This window comes from Mytilus californianus, unplaced genomic scaffold (assembly GCF_021869535.1).
Source record: "Mytilus californianus isolate M0D057914Y unplaced genomic scaffold, xbMytCali1.0.p SCAF_2, whole genome shotgun sequence".
NCBI classification, from domain to species: domain Eukaryota; kingdom Metazoa; phylum Mollusca; class Bivalvia; order Mytilida; family Mytilidae; genus Mytilus; species Mytilus californianus.
In genome coordinates, this window is record NW_026262668.1 from 13,665,671 (window position 1) to 13,689,823 (window position 24,153).

Sequence of the window (24,153 nt, forward strand, 5' to 3'; positions counted from 1 at the left end):
TTTAATGCTTCATTTTTGTAATTTTATTGTGGTGTAAAAGAGTTGTCCGAATCTTATCTTATTTTGTAATTAAAAATGTGTGCACGATGAACGCTTTTACAAATATATATATAACATTACAAAATGAGGCATTCAATTCTTATAATTCCATTTTACTATGAGAAAAAAGTATTACAAAAATATCGAACCCCAAGGCAAATTCAAAAAAGGGAAGTCCATAAAAACTGACAAAATCAAACGCTATCAATCAACGAAAAAGGTGAAAAACAACTGCCATATTTCTGACTTGGTACAGGCATTTTCCGAAGAAATTACGATTATATACAAACTTTTCGTTTGTTTTCCTATGCATTGGTGTAACGTTGTGACGGGAAGCACGCGTTGCATGCATGATGCATTTTATTGAGAAATAAAATCTAATTTTGGAATGCCTTTCGATAGTTTTCAGCCAACCAAAAGTACTGATTCTTATGAAATATACAGTCAGAGAAAGCCTTATTGCTAGACTGAAACTAGTTTCAAAAGATATGAAGCTTATATTGCATTCAATGGGGTCAGGTGGGGCTACTGCTGCAGCAAATTCTGAAATCAACGGCAAATATTTATTTACTCGGTAGTTATTTTTAAATCTACCTGTATACATGTATTTCTTTTAACAATAAATTCAAAGCTGTTTGAATAGCCAACGGTAGCGTTTATAAATATCGATATACCCGAGTGGACACGATTCAGTTACTCTACCTGTGGCTTTTAATTGTCTCTATTTTTATCCAAATCGATCAGGCAAAACATGGCGGCGCCCATCAAATTGTTATTTTTTTGACATTTTTCAAGTTTTATTAAGGAAGTTAATAAAATTAACAGTATAGTATAGATTACCTTGGATACGATTTTTGTTCGTACCATTATGATGGTATTTGTCTAGAAGAAGGAAGCGAACACCGCACCAGAATCAAGGTAATTTGTTTGTAGTTTTATTATAATGTTGTCTGGATAATTCTTCTTGTCCTTATGTCTTCTTCTTCTTCCAATTACATTTTAACCAACCATCTGACGTATGCCAATACTAGTCTACGTACATATAATTAAAAAAAAACAAGATCACAATAGCTGCTGTCTGGAAACTACAACAAAAATAACCCTTTCGACATTTCAGAACATATCCTAAGATATGGATACTAATTATTTTTGTGTTAATGAGTTATAAAAGGAAACGTAACTTTTTTCCCTCATATAATATAAAGATAATAAATATTCACTAATGGGGACAGGACAATTGTTTAGCCCTCCCCGTTTTTCCAAAATCCGATTTTTATACGACCGCAAAAAATTTTTGCGGTCGTATATTGGTATGACGTTGGTGTCGTCGTCGTCGTCGTCGTCGTCGTCCGGCGTCGTCGTCCGAAGACACATTGGTTTTCGCACACTAACTTTAGTTTAAGTGAATGGATCTCTTTGAAATTTTACCATAAGGTTCAATACCACAAAAGGAAGGTGGGGATTGATTTTGGGGGTTATGGTACCAACAGTTAAGGAATTGGGGGCCAAAAAGGGGCCAAAAATAAGCATTTTCTAGTTTCCAGACAATAACTGTGGATTGGTGTATGGATCTCTCTGAAATTATACTACAAGTTTCCATACCACAAAGGGATGGTTAAGATTTGCTTTGGGGGGTTATGGCTCAAACCGTTTAGGAATTAGGGGCAAAAAAGGGGGAAAAACAAGGTTGTCCTGGTTAATGGACAAATACTTTAGTACAAAACATAATTTAAAGCAGTGTAAGGGAGATAAATCAAATACATCATTGAAATTATCTCCCTTACACTGCTTTTAAATTATGTATAAAGTAATGGTTAATGAACAATTAAGATAATTTAAAACAGTGTAAGGGAGGTAATCCAAATACAATGTTTTGGTTACTTCCCTTACACTGCTTTTAAATTATGTTTAAAGAAATGCATATTTATAAAGGAAGACCAGTAAAAATATCTGCAAATGTTGCATCTTTTTTTTTTTACAAAAAACTCAATATGAAAGATTTGACACTATATTTTAAATTCTATTATAAAATAGATTATGTTAGCTCTATGGTAAATTTAAATGGGTAATTATGGTTGCAAACTCCATTGGAAATTTGATTGAGATTATGACCATATCTTGAGGGAAAGAATTTTTTGGGGGAAAAAAAAGGGGGGGGGGGGGGTAAAAAGAAATTGTGGGGGGTCAATTTTTTCTCATTTCAGATTTCAGAAATTAAAAAGAATTATTCTTCAAATATTATTTTTTTTTTCAAATTTCAAATATTGAAAAATTTCAAGAAGTAATCTTTAATTGCACAGTATGGCGCATTAGATTTTTAAAATCTTTGACCACATTTATTTATTTGTTATGCCGAATCTAACCGTGTTTTTACATTTTTAATTTTAGGTCCAGTTTTCAAATTGGTCTACATTAAGGTCCAAAGGGTCCAAAATTTAACTTTGTTTGATTTTAACAAAAAATGAATTTATGGGGTTCTTTGATATGCTGAATCTAAACATGTATTTAGATTTTTGATTTTTGGCCCAGTTTTCAAGTTGGTCTAAATTGGGGTCCAAAATTAAACTTTGTTTGATTTCAACAAAAATTGAATGTATGGGGTTCTTTGATATGCTGAATATAACCATGTATTTAGATTTTTTATTTTTGGACCCCGCTATCAAATTGGTTCATATTGAGGTCAAAAGGGTCCAAATTAAATTTTGTTTGATTTCATCAAAAATTGAATTAATGGGGTTCTTTGATATTCCAAATCTAACCGTGTATTTAGATTTTTAATTTTGGGTCCTGTTTTTTTAAATTTGTCTACATTAAGGTCCAAAGGGTCCAAAATTAAACTTAGTTTGATTTTAACAAAAATTGAATTCTTGGGGTTCTTTGATATGCTGAATCTAAACATGTATTTAGATTTTTGATTATGGGCCCAGTTTTCAAGTTTGTCCAAGTTGTGGGGTCCAAAATTAAACTTTGTTTGATTTCAACAAAAATTGAATATATGGGGTTCTTTGATATGCTGAATCTAAACATGTATTAAGATTTTAGATTTTTGGCCCAGTTTTCAAGTTGGTCCAAATTGGGGTCCAAAATTAAAATTTGTTTGATTTCAACAAAAATTAAATATATGGGGTTCTTTGATATGCTGAATCTAACCATGTATTTAGATTTTTTATTTGTGGGCCCCGCTATCAAATTGGTTCATATTGAGGCCAAAATGTGGCAGAATAGTCAACCAGTTGACGGTGGCCGCTTACCGGAAGAAGAAGAGAAGAAGAAAAGGGTCCAAAATTAAACTTTGTTTGATTTCATCAAAAATTGAATTATTGGGGTTCTTTGATATGCCAAATCTAACCGTGTATTTAGTTTTTTTAATTTTAGGGCCCGTTTTTTAAATTTGTCTACATTAAGGTCCAAAGGGTCCAAAATTAAACTTAGTTTGATTTTAACAAAAATTTAATTCTTGGGGTTCTTTGATATGCTGAATCTAAACATGTGTTTAGATTTTTGATTATGGGCCCAGTTTTCAAGTTGGTCCAAGTTGGGGTCCAAAATTAAACTTTTTTTGATTTCAACAAAAATTGAATATATGGGGTTCTTTGGTATGCTGAATCTAACCATGTATTTAGATTCTTTATTTGTTGGCCCCACTATCAAATTGGTTCATATTGAGGTCAAAAGGGTCCAAAATTAAACTTTGTTTGATTTCATAAAAATTGAATTATTGGGGTTCTTTGATATTCCAAATCTAACCGTGTATTTAGATTTTTAATTTTGGGTCCTGTTTTTTAAATTGGTCTACATTAAAGTCCAAAGGGTCCAAAATTAAACTCAGTTTGATTTTAACAAAAATTGAATTCTTGGGGTTCTTTGATATGCTGAATCTAAACATGTGTTTAGATTTTTGATTATGGGCCCAGTTTTCAAGTTTGTCCAAGTTGGGGTCCAAAATTAAACTTTGTTTGATTTCAACAAAAATTGAATATATGAAGTTCTTTGATATGCTGAATCTAACCATGTATTTTGATTTTGGACATTGGACCATAATAGGTAAATTAAAAAAAAAATCAAGTTCTTAGACCACATTCTTTCTGTGTCAGAAACCTATGTTGTGTCAAATATTTAATCACAATCCAAATTCAGAGATGTATCAAGCTTGAATGTTGTGTCCATACTTGCCCCAACTGTTCAGGGTTCGACCTCTGCGGTCGTATCAAGCTGCGCCCAGGGAAGCATTTTATTTCTTTTAGTTTCAATTTTTTGCGTGTTTTTCTGTGTTAGACTTAGGCCGTGTTCACATTGAGCTAAACTCGGTGTGGCGTAAATGTACTCTACACTTAAACTAAACTCAATTACGTTCCCATTGATAAAAATCAATGTTTCGACATGTAGTTTAAAACAGGCTTTGACTACATGCAGTCGATATTCAATGTAGGTTTTGTGTGGGTTAATTGTTCATAAAACAAGATATCAAAAACGTGGATTTTATTGTGAATTTTTAAGGAAGTTACATATATTGAGTAAATATGATTATAATAATATTATGAATTAAGCTATTTACCTATTTATATGACAAAAACTCAAAAGTTTCTCCGATGACATGATTAAATTTAATAGCCTTAGTGGACCATTTGATTTTCAGTGGAAAGGGGATTTTTTGCTGATAGAATATTTATTTTACATCGGTTGATAGTACGGCTTATTTGTTTAGCGTGAAAGTTATTTTCACTTTTTGTACACAACTTTTTCTTGCAAAGTCCTGCATTTTGTAGGACAAACTATTTATTTTCATCGTGTCGTGGTCAAGGTTATTTGTACAGTTAGTACCAGTCCAGACTATTCATTTCCAAAATCATCCCTTTTGTATGGCCATTCAGATCTTCTTCGATCGGCCGTAAAACCCTTGCGTAGGGCGTCCGTTTGGCTGTGCGGGATGTAGTAGTACTCAGCCACGTCCATTTTCATCTCGGACGGCCTCTATTACAGGACCTTCCTATTGTATTTATTGTTAATTTGTTTTCGTCCTGAACATGCATGAAGTATTTGCCACTGGACGTTAAGCAATCAACAATCAATCATTTTCTAAATCCTTTTTTTGCCTATTGTTACGCTGTTTTAGCAAACGTAATCGTGGCATCGTTAGAACTCTCAAATTTCTCCAAATCAATAGAATGATTTTTTTATGGTACCGAACATTCATCTTCGTAGGACAAACCATTTTTTTTATTACTTTTTTGTGATTTTTTCAATTACATACAGCAATTTTTAAAACTCCATGTTCAATCCCCCCGCCCTTCATTTTCAAGAAATCAAACAACTTTTCTCACTTCCTTCCTTGAAAAAAAAATTAAAAATTAAAAAAAAAAAATAGAATTTAAACAATTTATCTCCCTCGCCCATAATATATACATAAACATACTCGTGCTTCTTAAGGTTCATGTGGATCCTTTGGCTAAAATGGCTGCGTTTTCACCTGAATATTTTTTCTGTGTATCAACAAACCTGTGCATCTGGAAAAGTTGTAAGGCATAGCATGCTCTAAGTAAATAAAATTCAAATGCCTTAAAACTTTTCCAGATTCACAGGTTTGTCTCAGAGTAAATTTTGAGGTGAAAACACAGCCATTTTAGTCAAAGGGTCCACATGAACCTTAATGTTCATCATAACCTAAGGGTCCATATGAAACTTTATGTTCATCATAACCTATTGGCTAATATGGTCGTATTTACACAACAAATTTTACCCCGAGTACAGACAAACCTGTTCACCTGAAAAAGTTTTAAGGCATGGCAGCTAGATTATTAAATTTTAAATGCATTTTATGTTTCAGAAAATTATAAACTTTTTATGGATTTTGCTATTCATTTTTTTTCATTCCTGCAGAAGATGCCATAATGAAATATTATTTCTGTACTCCATGTATACCTTACTACAAAATTATTTTTATGTACCTGTGTACTTTATTTTATTTGGCGGCATTTTGTCCAAGGTTATGGTTGTCTTTCTGATATTGTTTTATATCTAACCCCATGTTTTATTAATTTTGTATTTACATTGTGTCATAGATCAAATTTATTCGTTCAGTTGTTTTTGTTAATATGTCTTTTGATTGAGTTAAGCCATTTCAATTGGTATTTTATAGTGTGTCTTTCTATGTTGTGATGTTACACAATTGTTTCAGGTAGGATGACGTTTGGCGCCTAATAAAACGTTTAAACCCGCTGCATTTGTTTGCACCTGTCTTTAGTCAGGAACCTGATGTTCAGTGGTTGTCGTTTGTTGATGTGGTTCATACGTGTTTCTCGTTTCTCGTTTTTTATATAGATTAGACCGTTGGTTTTCCTGTTTGAATGGTTTTACACTAGTCATTTTGGGGGCCCTTTTTAGCTTAATGTTCGGCTTGATACAGAAATGAAAAATTTAATATAGATAACTATACAAATACTTGATATTACACATATAGTTTAAATTGGAAATTTAATCTTAATTATGGACAGCCGTGATAATGGGGTAATTGCTACAAAAGTATAAGGTTGAAAAGGAAATGAATGAATGAATGAATTTTATTTCTCATTAACTACAAATTACATAGTCACAGAGAATATATATGCATAAACAATTACATTAAATATTAAAGCACATGTGAACAATACAGACATAAACATTAAATTACAAACTAACCAGGAGGAGTGACCCTCACATTTATAATTTTTATAAATCTACATAGTTTTTCAAGAACAATATAGTTACTAGAGCTCATTAATTGTTGATATTTATATACATTTGGACAAAAAGTACAATAGTGTGGTAACAACCTCTTTCTTTCTTGAGTTAGAGCATTAATGTCATTACATAATGATATCCATCACCTATGTCTCTTGATTCGCAAAGATGACACAACCTATCATTTCTGGGTTTGTTATTCCACCTTCCCGTCTTGATATGCAAAATTTAAACTAAACATCATAACACACAAAGTAAAATGATCCACAGAACCCAGATCATTGGATGCATCGCACCTAGGACCCATTGATGGGACCTAGTCATGTATACATTGTACGTCCAAGATCACAATGACTTTATATAGACTGATTTTGTGACCTATGTCTCTTGATTCGCAAAGATGACACAACCTATCATTTCTGGGTATGTTATTCCACCTTCCCGTCTTGATATGCAAAATTCAAACTAAACATCATAACACACAAAGTAAAATGATCCACAGAACCCAGATCATTGGATGCATCGCACCTAGGACCCATTGATGGGACCTAGTCATGTATACATTGTACGTCCAAGATCACAATGACTTTATATAGACTGATTTTGTGAAAAATTTTGATATTTTGAAAAATATTCCGCATTTTGTTCATGGTTCATGTAACATGCTTCTTTAAAAAATTAAAATTCTTGCTTTTTTGAACTGATTTTATTATAAATTCTGATATCTAAACATATTATATTGTTTTTTTCTTATGTATAGGATAATATTTTTATAGGAGACTAAGTGCTTAAAGTATAATATGGTGCTTAAATACTGCTTACATCATTGTGTTAGTAAACTCTATCTTTTGGAACTTTATACCAATTTGTTTTGATTTTTTTTTATTGAATTAATTCAATGGCAAACACTTTTCATTGCATGAGGAAATAAACACAAGAGTTTTGAATAAAGATAGAAAAAAAAGAGAAAAAAAACAGAATAAGGATACAGGATAATATCAATTATGACTCATTATGAGACAAGAACATGCATTCTATTCTCAATTTTAATTGTTGGGAACTTTTTTTCTATTAGTTTTAGAATCAAATTGGACATTGATAAAAACTCAAGAGGTTTTGTGGATATTTACCTGAAGTTTATTAGATTTATGTTTTTACAACCTAATCTGATTTAATCCCTGGTTTATTTAACTATTCCTCCTATAACTACATGGATTTTTTACAAATGACATACAAGATTTAAAATGTAGGAAGAAGAGGCATAAACCTTGATTGCAAAGTCAACCCCGATTAAAGAACAATAGTTGGTAATCGAGTCCAAGATAATTGGAATTCAATGATGCGTTTAATTGTTCATTTGGGGACCACCAAAATTTTAAACGTTAGTTACGAATTTGTTGTGTTGATCAGAAATATTATTGTCAACTATTTCTGGGGACAGTCGGGATCGCAACTTTGTAATAAATAGTCTTGCTGACAAAAATAATTGCTCTGACTGTACCAATATAGCAGAATAGCTAAGACACATTTAGCCAAAACAGTAAGCCTAGGAAAGCTGCTCTAACGTATTGTCCACCTCATTTCGAATATACAAAATGAAACGTACGAAACGTATCTTAACTATGATCAATCTGGTATCGCAATTTAATTTTCAAAGGGGCTTTCTCAAGAAAATCAATTGTCTATAAAGCTGGTGACAATGTCCTAACAGGAACCCGATTAGTCGAGTATCATTTTGGTATTCCATAATCGGTATACTACTGAGCGTTACTCGAGTATTCGTTGACATCCCTAATTGAAAAACAAGTATTCATGTAGCAAAACTTGGATAAAAGAAACCTACGCGTGTATTTAGATGATTCCGACTACGCCAAATGAATAAAATACAGTAACATGTATCATGGCTAACAATTTATATGATTCACTGCATCTCTGACTGACATTATACATTAGACATTTTATTTGTCAATCATGGGCTTCTGTCAGGCAAGATACATAAACATAATAATACTATAATTATTAAATAACAAGAGAAAATAAGAGTTTTCGAGAAAATGCACAAAGTAATAAAATAAAATATGAGCTATATAGGTTATTATTACAGTATAAAGTGTATAGTGTAATGAGGTTGATTTTGTAAATAAAAAATATAGATATAAAATATATTAAAAGGAAATAATAGAACAAGAAATATAGTTTCTATGTGAAACACCCGTTACAAGCCTTTAATTTTCAATATCTGTTTTGAATCTGTTTCAAATCAGAACTATAAAACATGCATGAAAATTGTTTCTTACGAGAATTTATTATGGGACTGATGGACATTTCCAAAACTAATAACTGTTTGTAACCGAAAGTGTATAGAAACTTGGGATAGTACCAAGGCATGCATGGCCTGATTAGCAAACTCTCACTGCAATGATGTGTGATTTGGAATCCGTCCACCATACTAAATGTCTTATTCATGTAGCACTCAAAAATGTAATACTGGCTAGAAAAGCATACATTCCAAAGCGCGGACCACGAAGAAAACACACTTTGAAATACCGGATTATTGAAGGTAACCAGTAGTAGATTTTGATGATTCGAGACCCGTTTTTAAGCACTGTTGATTTCATACAACTATTTTACGCTAAACTTAAATATACAATTGGCCTTAAGATGTATTCTTTTATGCTAAATGAAATTTCAATAACGATCGGATGACAATTTATCCTTACCCGGAGAGATGGTCATCATACCTATTAAATGTCCTAAATTTTACGGTAATATTGTACTTAAAGCGCGGAAATCACTATGTGATCCGTGTAAACTCATCGAACCTTTAAACAAACTTATTTGTAAAGGTTATCTTACCAATGTTGTAATTAGATCTTTGAATATAGTTTACATTGGCACTAATATCGATTTTGTCATCAGCAAATTAAAACATAACTAAATTTGTATTCTTTTCAAACGGGATGTATAAAGACACACCCACGTTCATTTTGATCTATAAAGAGGTTCATCCTAACTATCCTACTGCCTGTCGATACATTTATTTTTGGCATTGCACAAGTCATGTCTTCTTTGACTGTCCATGACGTTAAAATACTAAATCCCTGGGATGTGTTTTAGTTGATTTTAGTCTCTGATGCATATTTCTTTTATTATTAATTGTTTTTGGCTTTTAACTAGCTGTCAGTAACTGCGAGTACTCTCAAATCGTACTTTCTTGTCTTTTGATTGAGTTAAGCCATTTCAATTGATATTTTATAGTGTGTCTTTCTATGTTGTGATGTTACACTATTGTTTCAGATAAGGGTGAAGGTTTGGTACCATTAAAACGTTTAAACCCCCTGCAATTGTTTGCACCTGTCCTTAGTCAGGAATCTTATATTCAGTAGTTGTCGTTTGTTGATTTGGTTCATAAGTGTTTCTCGTTTCTCGTTTTTTATATAGATTAGACCGTTGGTTTTCCCGTTTGAATTGTTTTACACTAGTAATTTTTGGGGCCCTTTATAGCTTGCTGTTCTGTGTGAGCCAAGGCTCCGTGTTGAAGACCGTACTTTGACCTATAATGGTTTACTTTTATAAATTTTGACTTGGATGGAGAGTTGTCTCATTGGCACTCATAACACATCTTCTTATATCTATGCATAAGCTTGAAGGAAAATCTTAATCTAGCAGGTGTATCTTATCGTAAACATATTTATATATATGTTTATGTATAGCCAATGTTTATTGTCTTGGTAACAATCCTATAATTTTGGATTTTAAACCAAAAAATATCTTATCTAATCTTATCTTATCTTATACTGACGATTTTCTTCTTTATTCAGCAATACAATGCTGGGGTGGAAATAAACAATTCACAATTGACACGTCCTCCGGGATACGCAATCTTAATGCAAATGATGGCACTACTATACTAGACTTCAAATCTAAGTGAATATAGACTCATGTGCATCGAATTTGAAACTGATTTCTTCTTATCTTTAGCCATCCAACTGTCTTAGGTATGTTGCAGTAATGTATAGCCAGGTAAAATGGCGTTCCGACTACATGGAATCCAGAAGGAATATTTCGCTCCCTAAACTTTTATTTTAGCAGTCCTGCAAGACCGAAGAACAAACCCCAAAATAAATGTAATGTAACATAACAACGATAACAATATATATGTTCCTACAGGCATTTTCTTAATTTAGGCATTTTGTATATTGACTAATTTTTTCAGGCATTTAACGTAATACCTAGAAAAACTCAAAGGTATTTTACAAAATGCCTGAATAATTTTGTAGAATGAAATGTACACAAAAACTAAGCCATTGAAAGTATAGAACAACACAACAGTTTTATCTATGATAATAACTGAATTTTAACGCTTGCATTTAAAGAGATTTAACTATCAAAAATAAATTCAAATGAATTATTAAAAATTCCCACAAGTACTGAACTTGACAATTCTTTGTTATTTCATCAAATATTTGGCAGGTTATGGTTGCACATTTGTCCTGATTTTTTTTGGCAAATATATCGTTTGGCTTTAAATCTTGCCTTAGCACTACAACCACATTTGGTGAAACCCAGACCATGACATTTTCAGCTCTGTCAACATTTTTAAACGTTTGAAAAACGTGGGGTTTTGCAAACAGCACACGCATGAATATCTTCTTTTCGTGCGTTTCCAAAGGATTCGAAGTATTATTAGCGTGATAAGGTTGACTTACATCTTTTGGGTTATCAGAGCATTCACCATACTGAATCAGATTTGTCGCATAATTGGTGATGGGTGTGTAGCAGGAGACGCTTATATACCCTTTGGACGCACCTTGATTCGTTTTTTTTTGTTTGTTCATTGTTTTATTCTAGCATCAGTACACTACTTTATTCGTCAGGTTATAAAGACTTAAGTATGTCCTTGAGGCAGTGACGATGAAGATACTCATATCTTTACTTTACCGTGAACCAAACACGACCTTGTATGATGCAACCAGTGCTTTAGAGGGGAATTCGTTTTGTTGTAACATCTGTCCCTATCCAACATACTTTCTTTTCAAGCGGCAGTCAAAATTCTTGTCCTTTATCCGATCAAACCATTGTAGAACTTACCTATTTGATTTACTATAAATTTGTTTTCGTCCTAAATAAGCATAAAATATTTGCCACTGAACGCAAACAAACAACAATCAGTCAATAAATTCCATCCTTCTTTTTTACTACTTCATATTTCACACTTTTGTTTTGAATGTAGATTTTCTAAACAAATATTTGTAAATTTTGTTTTATAAGAATAATTTGTCCTTTTGTCACCTTGACATGAAAAGCCATAAAATTACTATCTGAAATACAAAGTAAGTTACTTAAAGTAGTATACTGAAAAAAACCTATGACATACCTACAAACGTTTCCATTTGGTATTTGAAGAATAAACTTAATTTTACCGTACAATGAGTTATTTTCTTTGCAAGATATTGTGTTTTGGTCATATCTCAATGATACTCTTTGCTACAAATTACCTGAAACTAAATAGGCAATTTGTTGAATTTTACAAAATGACTAGGTATTTTTAGTCATTTCATATAATGCCTGTCAAGGTTAGGCATTTTGTAAATTGCCTGAAAATTCAGTCATTTTACAAAATGCCTAAATTAACTAATTTCTGCAACATTTATAAGCACAAGCAATAACAATTATTATAGTTGATTAAGACAGTAATAAGTGTCCGACACGTATTTTTAAATTATTGTCCAAACTGTCACAGAGAATACATAATTAAATGAATAGACTAAATGAAATTCAGTCCTTTGAACTAATCTGTGTAAAACACTTATGTCTAAAGTTACGACAAAGTCCAGAATAATAAAATATGAAATGAATGGAGAAAAACACTTGAAATAATAAAATGTTGTTTGAAAACTAATTTCACACTTCACAGTACAAATAGTCCGGTCATAAATGGCTAAAAGGAATACAACAACACAAAAAGGGACACATTCAAATTATCTGAACTTTCCCCCGGAAGATCACAAGATTTATATAAACTATACAATCACTCAGGTTTTTTGGGGCGGGGGAGGGCGTGTTCGTTGGGAGACACCGGGTATGTCACTGGCTATAAAATAGAATGGACAAGGATCCTTTAGAAAAGAAAAAAATAAGAACAGTTATAACGTATTATTTGATAGGGCGCTAACACATACGTCTCCAAAACCCCAAACTTGTTGAGTGAAAGACCCGAGTAATTATTTGAATTTAAAACGCAGTAAAATCCATTTTGGAGCGCAATTGAACAGACATTGCCGTAGCTTTGGTTTTCCTTGACCTAGATGGTCTAGGGAGCAATTGCTCTGTCATCCTGCTAGAAAATATCGCAGTTTTATATTATCTAAACAGAAATTGACACCCTAAATATAGGTAAACCCGTTTCAGGGCCATTCGAAAAACAAATTCATCAATTAATGCAAAAAGAAATTTATTCAAAAATTATACTCATTCATAGGATCCTATAATAAATCCCATCATTGTTTGCATGAAAGATAACCTTATATGGCCTTGACCTTTGATGTTGAAGGTAAAATGATTTAGTTTTGTTTGTCCATCTCAATACCATATATATTCTTATTGCCACGGCAAGACCTTTAGAATGCAAATAATGATTTGTCATGAAGATCTTGAACTTTTACCTGAATGTAAGACTATATATTATTTTCGTGTCCAAACTTTTTTATCCTTTGACCCTGATGGGATAACAGAGGCATGCCGAACCACAAATTGATTAATACATAAAAATCCGTTAACATTTCCACCCATTAACTATATATGACTAGCCACGAGATTTCAAGGCTGAGCTGTGGGACCTCGGTGGCCGTATGGTCTAAGTAGTCGAACTACTGTATCACTAGCCTGTCAACACTGAGGTTGTGAGTTCGAATTCTGCACGTGGCAGGTGCGCTCCACTCCAAGATTGAAAGTTTTCCTATCGAAGTTCGGTGGTTCTCTCCAGGCTCTCCGGCTTCCTCCACCAATAAAAACTGACCGCCACGAAATAGCACAATAGTGCTGAAAGTGGCGTTCAACACCAATTGATGAATCGATCAATTCAGGCTGAACTATACGATTATTGATTATTCATCCAGTACATACTGAACGAAAACATTTCAACTTATTATGACAGATTTATTGAAATAACATCGAAATGGGTCTTTTTGTATATCGACATAAGGAGTATTCGAGGGCGACATTCGCAACATTCGCTCAAACCATCACAGGTCAGACACTGTATTTTTCTGTCAGCAGAATCTTCTTGTCCAGCGTACCTGATTAAAAAAAAGTAAACTTTAATTGAAGCGAGGATAAAACCGATCAAATCTGCGATGGTTTTAGTAAATGTTTAAATAAGCTAACATCTTAAAATCCGCGGCTTAATTTTGAGTCAACAGCAATACAAATAGTTTAAAGTAGTTTAAACATATTCGTATAGTTAGTCAACAAATGGGATGAGCATTTATCAGAAGAATTCCTGATATCTCGGCCTATAACAAAATCGGACTATAACAAACTCGGCCTATAACATAATCGGCCTCCCAAAATCGGACTATAACAAACTCGGACTATACCAAACTCGGACTACTAGAAGAATATAAGTATGATGTTTTATTTTGTTTTTATTGGAAATTAATTATCAATACTTAATTTGAAATTAATATAATTCACAATTAATTAAATAATTTATTTTGAACATTTTAGAAGCGAGTAATATAAATGACGTTAACAAGATATGTATAAAAAGAAAATTAAGAATACATTCATTTAATAATAGATAGTTATATCTTTAATGGCTATTGTTTATCTTTCTACAGGTGTATTAACCGTTTTGTCACTTGTTGACTCACAATTAGCTCTTCTCATTACTAATCTCTTTTCAAGTACCAAGTCAGGAATATGACAGTTGTTTTCCATTCTTTTGATGTGTTTGAGATTTTGATTTTGCCATTTTATAAGGGACTTTCCGTTTTGAATTTTCCTTGGAGTTCGGTATTTTTGTTATTTTATTTGTTTCATAGTTGGTATCATGTTGGATTTTTTGTTTGCCTGATCTGAAATATTATACACTGGACTTCAACCAATCAACTGCAAATAATCACAAATCTTCTTAGTTGTAAAGTAAAAATAAAAATCACATTAAATTTATATAGAAAAGGAAAAGTTAGGAACATCTTAAATTGTTATCAACATGTATAAGACTTAAAATATTTTCAAGAAATTGTTTCCTTATATAAAAATGATATAGGGAATAAACTGAATGGTGCTGATGTTGCAATTTATTCAGTATGCATTCCCTTGCAAGCCGTTTACACAGCGATCTGTATAAAGTCACTGGGATCACAAGTGTAGTTTATATTACATTTGTGTACTGATGATACTTAGGTTTTGGTTCGATAATATGTACATTTAACTATTTTATTTTTATTCTATTTAACCATAGGTGAACTATGAAACACATATTGAAAATATGTTTAGCAATGGTTGCAATAGCTGCAGTTGTATTATTTTTCACTTCTTGGGAGAATAGATCATTAAAAGTACGTATACATTTTTAAGTTCAAGTCTGCTTAGCTTTCATATTTAGATATCGTCGTATGAATCTTATTATGATTTCTCATTTTGCAATAGTGGTAAATATTTAAATCAAAGTTTTTTAAAGCTCAATATCATAAATATTTGACTGAGACATAAAAAGTTATATAGGAATAGAATTTACGTACACAAGGTAACTCTTTGTTTTTTAATAGATAAGCAACTTAAACAAATAAAGCATCCCTTTTTTGTAGATAGAACATTTAACTACGAACAATGTAGTTTTAGAAATTTATCCCTATATTTCCATTGGGGATAGACCATGGATTTTCTTAACTTAATAGCCCAAATTCTGTACTACTGGATTTGATAAGAATTGCTCATAGATTGAGTTCAAACCATGCAAACCATTTAATCATAGTACTACTATTAAGATAATTTTGATACCAGTTATTTAACAGCCAAAATGCATGTGAAATGGTAGAGATACAACACTATAAACATATTTTTCTCTGAACTAACTAGACGAATAAGCCATTATAATCCAATGGGAGTGTGGAGATAGAGCAGTGTAGTCTGACAAAAACTCGGTAGAGTGTAGAAATCTCTTATTGTAAATTGTATAGGAAGACAGACCATTGCACTTGGATCTCAAATATATAGCTATCTCTATTTTTATACGACCGCAAAACATTTTTGCGGTCGTATATTGGTATGACGTTAGCGTCGTCGTCGTCGTCGTCCGAAGACACATTGGTTTCGCACAATAACTTCAGTTTAAGTGAATGGATCTCTATGAAATTTAAACATAAGGTTTATAACCACAAAAGGAAGGTTGGGATTGATTTTGGGGGTTATGGTCCCAACAGTTTAGGAATAAGGGGCCAATAGGGGCCCAAATAAGCATTTTTCTAGTTTCATGACAATAACTTGTGGAACAGTGTATTGATCTCTCTGAAATTATACCACAAGTTTCCATACCACATAGGGATGGTTAGGATTGGCTTTGGGGGGTTATGGCTCAAATCGTTTAGGAATTAGGGGCAAAAAAGGGAGAAAACCAAGGTTGTCCTGGTTAATGGACAATTACTTAAGTACAAATTACAGTGTAAGGGAGGTAATTCAAAAACTACTCTGAATTACCTCCCTTACACTGCTTTTAAATTATGTATAAAGAATGTTTGTATTGTCTTGAGGTGATTAGCTGTCAATTTATTTTTAGAAGTTACTATTTTAATAATTTTAAAAATGCTGATTAAGGTAAATTAATTTTAGCTATGATTATGTATGTCATTTTCTATTTTAAGGCTTTTATGATGTATTTAAATGGGTTATTATGGTTGCAAACTCCATGGAAATTTGAATTGAAATTATGACCATGACTGAGGGAAAGAATTTTTTTTGGAAAAAGAGGGGGGGTGGTCAATTCGCAACAGCATAGTGTATTGCACAAAAGCAAAAAATAGAATATAAATTCAAATCATATAACCAATTCTAAGTTCTTTGACTACAGTTATTCTGTGTCAGAAACCTATTATGTGTCAAATATTGAATTACAATGCAAAATCAGACCTGTATCAAGCGCGAATATTGGGTCAATTTTTTCCCCAACTGTTCAGGGTTGGACCTCTGCGGTCGTATCCAGAGCTCTGCGCTCGGCGAAGCAATTTATTATCAAAAATGGACATATAACACTATAAGACGATATGTAAAGTAGAAACTTTGCAATGATAAGAATTTTAGACATTAGGATTGTTACCAAAAACATGACACAATAAAATAAAATATTTAACATTTTCCTTAACAGTTTTCTTCATGACCGACGCTCATTAGTTCATTTATTGACGATTGGCTCCATGAGCATCGCAAAAAAGTTGTGTTTCCCTCACAATGGCTCCATGACTAACGCTCAAAAGTCCATTTCCACTAAGAGTTGACTCCATGAGCGACACTCAATTCACCATTTCCCCTAACAATTTGCTTCATAAGCGACGCTCTCTAGTCCATTTTCTCTAACAGTTGGCTACAAGAGCGACGCTCAATAGTCCATTTTCCATATCAATTGGCTCCATGAGGAATGCTCAACAGTCCAATTTCCCTAACAATTGGCTTCATAAACGACACTCAATAGTTCATTTTCCTTAATAGTTGGCTCCATGAGCACTTTTAAGAGTCAATTTTCCATAACAATGGGCTCCAGGAGCCATTAGTCCATTTCCTAAAATAGTTGGGTTCATAAACAACGCGGTACACTCAATGGTCCATTTCCCGATTACAAATTTTGAATCCAAGTCAGTAATTCGAAAATAAACTATTGGATAACTCACAGTACTTTATAACGTTTTTAAAACGTAAAATGATATCTATATTTGGAACATGGAAGATATGTTGTACGCCTTAGTCCATGTATTTATAATGATTTAGTTATTTTATCGTTCTAACAGGATCATATACAGTATGCGTTCAACAGAGATGAAACGAAAAGCATAAATTTGACAGGACAAGTGAGTAATATATTGGATTCAGCCATGCTGGATCTATGTGATCACTCTGGATTTTGAGATGGTGCAGGATTCTAAGTTGAAGACATATCATGCAACTTATAATGTGTTTTTATAACTTGCAGAAACTTTATACACCATTTTAATCATCTGCCAACTTTTGACATGTTATTTGCCCTTGAATTGAGAAAACATCGTCGAACAGCTACTTTATTTTAAATATACACTTGCATATACATTAGTTCCTTTGTAAATCAACAAATTATAATTATTACTATTTATGAATTAATGTTGAAAGGTGAAATATCAAATTTAAGCAATTGGAAAAAATTATAAAAGTGTTTTATGAGTATCTTCTGTTTGTGTAAGGAATGGGAATAAAATTTAGAAACAAGCTGTGTATTGATATCAAAGTTGATGCTCACACTTTTTTTAAATACAACTATTCCAATTCTTTATTGTGCAAAATAAGAGTACTGATACAATACCAGTATTACAATTGTCATGATTTAAAAACAATTACATTCAAAATTGTGATTATTAAATAAACCAATACACTGCCAATCTTAGTTGACCACAGTTAATATTTTTGTATTACATAATTAAACATACTTTATTATACAGCTAAATATATAATATCCTTGACCTCAATAGTATTCCTATAATAACTTTTGATCCATACTACATAAGATTAGTCTGTTATATATGTGTCAAGGATGAATTTTTGAGGATTAATAAGATGATTTTTCAAACTAGAGACAAAATATAAAATATGTAGAAGAAAATGCAATCAAGGTATATTAATCAGTTATCTAGTTTAAATCAAGTTAAAATTTTCAGTAATTTGCTTAAAAAAACAATAAAAAAATGCATAACTGTAAACTCTAACCTGAGCATTTTCTGCAGTAATATTTATGTGTTTTATTACCATTATGTCACTATTTAACAGTATAAGGTATTTGTGCAGGTATATTGGAATACAGTTAATGTATTATTTTTTTTAATTTTTTTATTGAAGAATGAACACCAATTTTTTAATTAATACTTAATATTTTGTTGCTGTTGTTAAAAGGTACATTTTTAATGCCTCTTTCTGGTAATTCTTCTTTGCATCCATATGAAAATTATTAAATTAAAAAATGTTTAGAAAACAGATGTGAAAAATCAGTGCACCTTCTAAATTGTCCGTCAATATTGAGAAATTCTTCATCTTTGGCCATATCACTTATCCAAAGTTCTGATGGCTGTCTTGAAACGTTTTTCAGGAGTTGGTATAATGAAAAAAGATATTTAGATTGGGACCAGAAAAAAAATATCTGACTAGTTGAAAATTGGCTGAATCACAGCACTGGCGACGCTTTGATTTTTATACGACTGCAAACAAATTTTGCGGTCGTATATTGGTATGACGTTGGCGTCGTCGGCGTCGTCGTCGTCGTCGTCGTCGTCGTCGTCGTCGTCCGAAGACACATTGGTTTTCGCACTCTAACTTTAGTTTAAGTGAATGGATCTCTATGAAATTTTACCATAAGGTTCAATACCACAAAAGGAAGGTTGGGATAGATTTTGGGGGTTATGGTAACAACAGTTAAGTAATTAGGGGCCCAAAAGGTGCCAAAAATAAGCATTTTTGTAACTTCCAGACATAACTTGTGTGTTAGTGTATGGATCTCTCTGACATTGTACCACAAGGTTACATATCACAAAGGGAATGCTTGGATTGATTTTGGGGGTAATTGCCTCAAAATTTTAGGAATATAAAGGGGCCAAAAAAGGGGCAAAAAACAAGCATTTTTCTTGTTTCATGACAATTACTTGTGTGTAAGTCTATGGATCTTTCTGAAATTGTACTACAAGGTTCCATATCACAAAGGGAAAGCTGGAATTGAGTTTGGGGGTAATTGCCCAAAACTTTAAGAAATAAGGGGCAAAAAAGGGGCCGAAAATAAGCATTTTTCTAGTTTCCAGACAATTACTTGTGTTCAAGTGTATGGATCTCTCTGAAATTGTACTGCAAGGTACCATACCACAAAGGGAAGGCTTGGATTGATTTTTGGGGGTAATAGCCTCAAAATTTTAGGAATTAGGGGCCAAAAAGGGGCAAAAAACAAGCATTTTTCTAGTTTCAGGACAATAACTTGTGTGTTAGTGTATGGACCTTTATGAAATTGTACTACAAGGTTCCATATCACAAAGGGAAAGCTGGGTTTGAGGTTGGGGGTAATCGCCCTAAATGTTTAGGAATTTGGGCCCCAAAAGGTGCCAAAAAACAAACATTTTTCTACTTTCCAGACAATAACTTGTGTTCAAGTGTATGGATCTCTCTGAAATTGTACTGCAAGGTACCATACCACAAAGGGAAGGCTGGGATTGAGTTTGGGGGTGATGAATCATAAGGGGGTTCAAAAAATTTGGGGGGGGGATTGTATTTCCTTTTTTTTTCTTTAAAATTTTCCATTTTAAATTGATTATTTCTGATTTATATATAAAAGCAAATAATAATGATATGGTTTGAATAGGTAAATTAAAATTTTTTAAGTTCTTAGACCACATTCATTCTGTGTCAGAAACCTATGCTGTGTCAAATATTTAATCACAATCCAAATTCAGTGCTGTATCAAGCTTGAATGTTGTGTCCATACTTGCCCCAACTGTTCAGGGTTCGACCTCTGCGGTCGTATCAAGCTGCGCCCAGCGGAGCATTTTATTATAGAATGACTTCTAGATTTATTCATTTGCCATTGTATATCTAAGATATAAGGCAAATATTTGGTATTTTCTATCTCTCCGCTAGCACGTGGTAATGAAGAGTAAGGAGCAAGATTAAAGACGGGTCGAATCGGAATCAGAATAATATGTCCGTGTAATTTGATGTCTTCATGATGACTATTAACTTGTGAAATGGTACAAAAATACGGCTCTGCTCGTCGGTCTAGTACAAAGAAGGGTTTATATCGTTGAAGGCCGTACGGCGACCTATAATTGCTAACATCTCCGTCATTAAGTCAGTGGTGAATAGTTGTCTCATTGGCAGTCATTCCATATTTCCATATTTTATTTTCATATTTATCTCGCATTTCATGTTCTCGTCCTGAATAAATATTCCCCGTTTCCATTCTCAATTGTATCAAATTTGTCGATGGTTGTTAAACGACTATCCATCCATTCATCAATAAATATCCATATGTGTATTGTATAAAATACTATATATAATGTAAGACTCTGAGCCGCGATGGTACTCTGAACCGCGATGGTCACGTTGAAATGCGATGGTTTGACGCTGAAGTGCGATTTTGATTACGCTCAAGTGCGATCGTGGCATTGTGACTCTATCTTGTTGATATCTACGCCGAAGTGCGATGGTATACAAAAACTATATCAATGCTTTTCATGTCAATGTTGAAGTCAATTTGTTTGTTGGAAGCAGTTTTTCGGGTTTTTAAGTTAATAAGAGGCTTATAAACTTTTAATACTACGAGAAACGGGGTGGATTGGTGAAGAGGGGAAAGTTAACCTACTGTAGCGGATTTGTTTCGAAATCTCCAAACGATTCCTTTTTTACTTACGATGGAGCGTGACATTCTCTAAGTATATACGGGTCCACAGACAGATATTATCATATTACGGAAACAAGGAACTCATGAAAGGAACAAAGTAAATGAAGATAGAATGATAACGCAGAATTATGTTCACATGCAGAAAATCAAAGAGGTCCATCTCTCATTTAGTATGCAACTGTAACTAAGGACATACATAGACAATAATAAATGCAAATTTATATACTTGCTATTAAAAAATCTACTTCTCATAATAATGCTCATCTGTAGATTTTAAGCTAGCCATAACGCGTCATTTGGACCATCGCACATCAACGAAAGGACCATCGATCGCACTTCGGCACAGATAATTGCACTTCATCGTGACCATCGCAATCCAGCGTAACCGTCGCACCTCCGAACCCTACATATATATTGTTATTAGCGTAAACAATATAGTCAGAAAAAGACGCCGTGAGTAAGACGATCTCATATCTGCCCAAATTTTGTTGCGTTTAATAAATACGATTACTTGGTTGGTTGTTGCTTGCACAAAGTCAATTGGCAATTATTTCATGAATATTCACGACGAGTCAACAAATCAGATAAATTTAAACTTAACTAAGTATAGCTGTTCCTATATGAATATGTTTACAATATATATTTGATAGGTGACCAACACTCCTGTTGTAAAGCTTTGTCGTCGAGATGATCTCTATACATATTCAGCAGTAGCCAAGCCGAGTGCTGATTGGACAAAGTACACTTCGATCATCATAACATCATGGTGTAAAGGAAAGACACAGTTCAACTGCTTTTTATATTCTTCAAATAAAAATGTTGAGACGGTTAAAGCTACTTTAAGCAGAAAACGGTCGAATCACGGGCGACCAAGTATGGCTGCTTGTCAATATACATGCAAGTTGGATAATGCATACCACCAAATCAAGGGCTACCTCACTCAAGTCGGTCTTAGTCCGCTAAATGATATCCACAAGGACTCTTGTCCACAAATAAACAAAGTAATATATCCAACGAGACAGGCTGGTAAGATGGCTATATGTTCTAAAATGGCCTATGGCACTGAGAAACCAATTAAACTAATTGAATGGTTTGAGTACAATCGTCTAATGGGCGTAGATCGCATCATAACCATGGTTCAGTTGATAAATAGAGACGCATATAAAGTGCTTAAATACTACAACAAAACTGGATTGTTAGACATGGACACGTTTCCTTCTCCGTTGCCAGGAATAGACATAAGTATGTATTCATTTAAATATTTAATATTTGTACCTTTCTTTCTTGAAGATTTTGCTTTTTGTGCTCTCAATAATAGAGCATAACAATTAAAACTAAGAAAAACATATTTCTGCTGTTCAACAATTTTATCGTTTTGAAAATTGTTTAAGGTAGTACCATTTGATTTTTATGGGGGGGGGGGGGGGGGGGGGGGGGGGGGGGTAGGGGGGCTAGGATGAAATTTGAAAAAAGGCAGGACAGGAGTTTTGAGTAAAAAAAAAAGGCAGGATTAGCAACTTTGCAAAAAAAGGCAGGATGACAATTTATGTAAAAAAAAGTCAGGATAAACTAATAAAAAAAGGCAGGACCGAATAGAGCGAAAAATAAAAAGGCAGGACAGAGATTACAACTAAAAAAAAGACGTTACTAAGTTGAAAAACTTGTGTCTAATCCATTTGTCATTTTTGAACAATAAAATATGTTTAAACTAACTAACTAAAAAAAATACAGGAAAATTTTTCATCCTAGCCCCCCATAAAAATCAAATGGTAACTCCCTAAAGCAGAATGATTTACAGAATTTACATTGATGGATATACTAACACAGTTGTTTAAAAACAAAACATATGTTTTAGCTTTCAAATGTTTTAAACCATATTTTGAATTTGAAAAAGAAAGTTTTTTGCAGATAAAAATGCCAATTGCGAGATAAAAGATAGAACTTCATGTTTTAAAGACTTCAGCGATGAGGAGCTAAAAGGTAATTAAGACGTTTTAATATTTTTTCCAAGTAATGGACTTCTCGCACAATGAGAGCTCAAGTGTTTACATTACCAACATACCTTTATTTATATTAAGCGTCTTTATTCAGAGCGATACAATAATTTATCTTGAAAGTTGACTTCGTTCGACTCCACTTTACATATTATCTATCTTGAAAGTTAAACTCTTTCGGCTTACGTTACATATCATTTATCTTGAGAGTTAAACTCTTTCGGCTTACTTTACATATTATTTATCTTGAAAGTGAAATTCTTTCGATTCCACGTTACACTTATTCAGCCATGCTGGATCTAAAGTCATCACTCCTTGATTTTAAGATGCTGCAGAATTCGGAGTTGAAAAATATCATGAATTGTATAATGTGTTTTATGACATGCAGAAAGTTTATACACCATTTTCATCATCTACTGTCAACTTTTGATATATTATTTATGCTTAAACGAAGAAAAGAGAGGTCGAACAGCCACTTAATTTTAGATATACACTTGCGAATATTTCCTTTGTAAATAAAAATTCATAATATATTACTATTTATGAATTAAAGTAAAAAGGTAATAAATCAAAGTTGATAAGAATTATGGAAGTTTTTTATCAGTATCTTATGCTTGTGTAAGTGTAGCTTGAGAATGAACTAGTGTGTTATCATTTTTAACAGTATCTTATGCTTGTGTAAGTGTAGCTTGAGAATAAACTAGTGTGTTCTCATTTTTAGCAGTATCTTATGTTTGTGTAAGTGTAGCTTGAGAATGAACTGATCGTTCTCATTTTTAGCAATAG

General features: G+C 32.8%; 1 protein-coding gene across 2 annotated transcripts in view; it reads left to right on the top strand.

The window, feature by feature from the left end:
• The first annotated feature begins 752 nt into the window (after positions 1-752).
• The window catches only part of LOC127729290 (uncharacterized), a 28,940-nt gene continuing 5,539 nt past the window's right edge, over positions 753-24,153 (top strand). Inside the window, exons 1-5 of one of the 2 annotated variants that reach the window (XR_007994571.1) lie at positions 753-957; positions 15,224-15,320; positions 17,760-17,819; positions 22,024-22,615; positions 23,282-23,353. Coding sequence is in view for 1 of the 2 variants with exons in the window: in XM_052237029.1 (XP_052092989.1) it covers positions 15,231-15,320; positions 17,760-17,819; positions 22,024-22,615; positions 23,282-23,353 (814 nt within the window). In the remaining variant the exon portion in view is untranslated. The remainder of the gene's footprint in view (positions 958-15,223; positions 15,321-17,759; positions 17,820-22,023; positions 22,616-23,281; positions 23,354-24,153) is intronic. The other variant, XM_052237029.1, reaches the window with a different exon arrangement.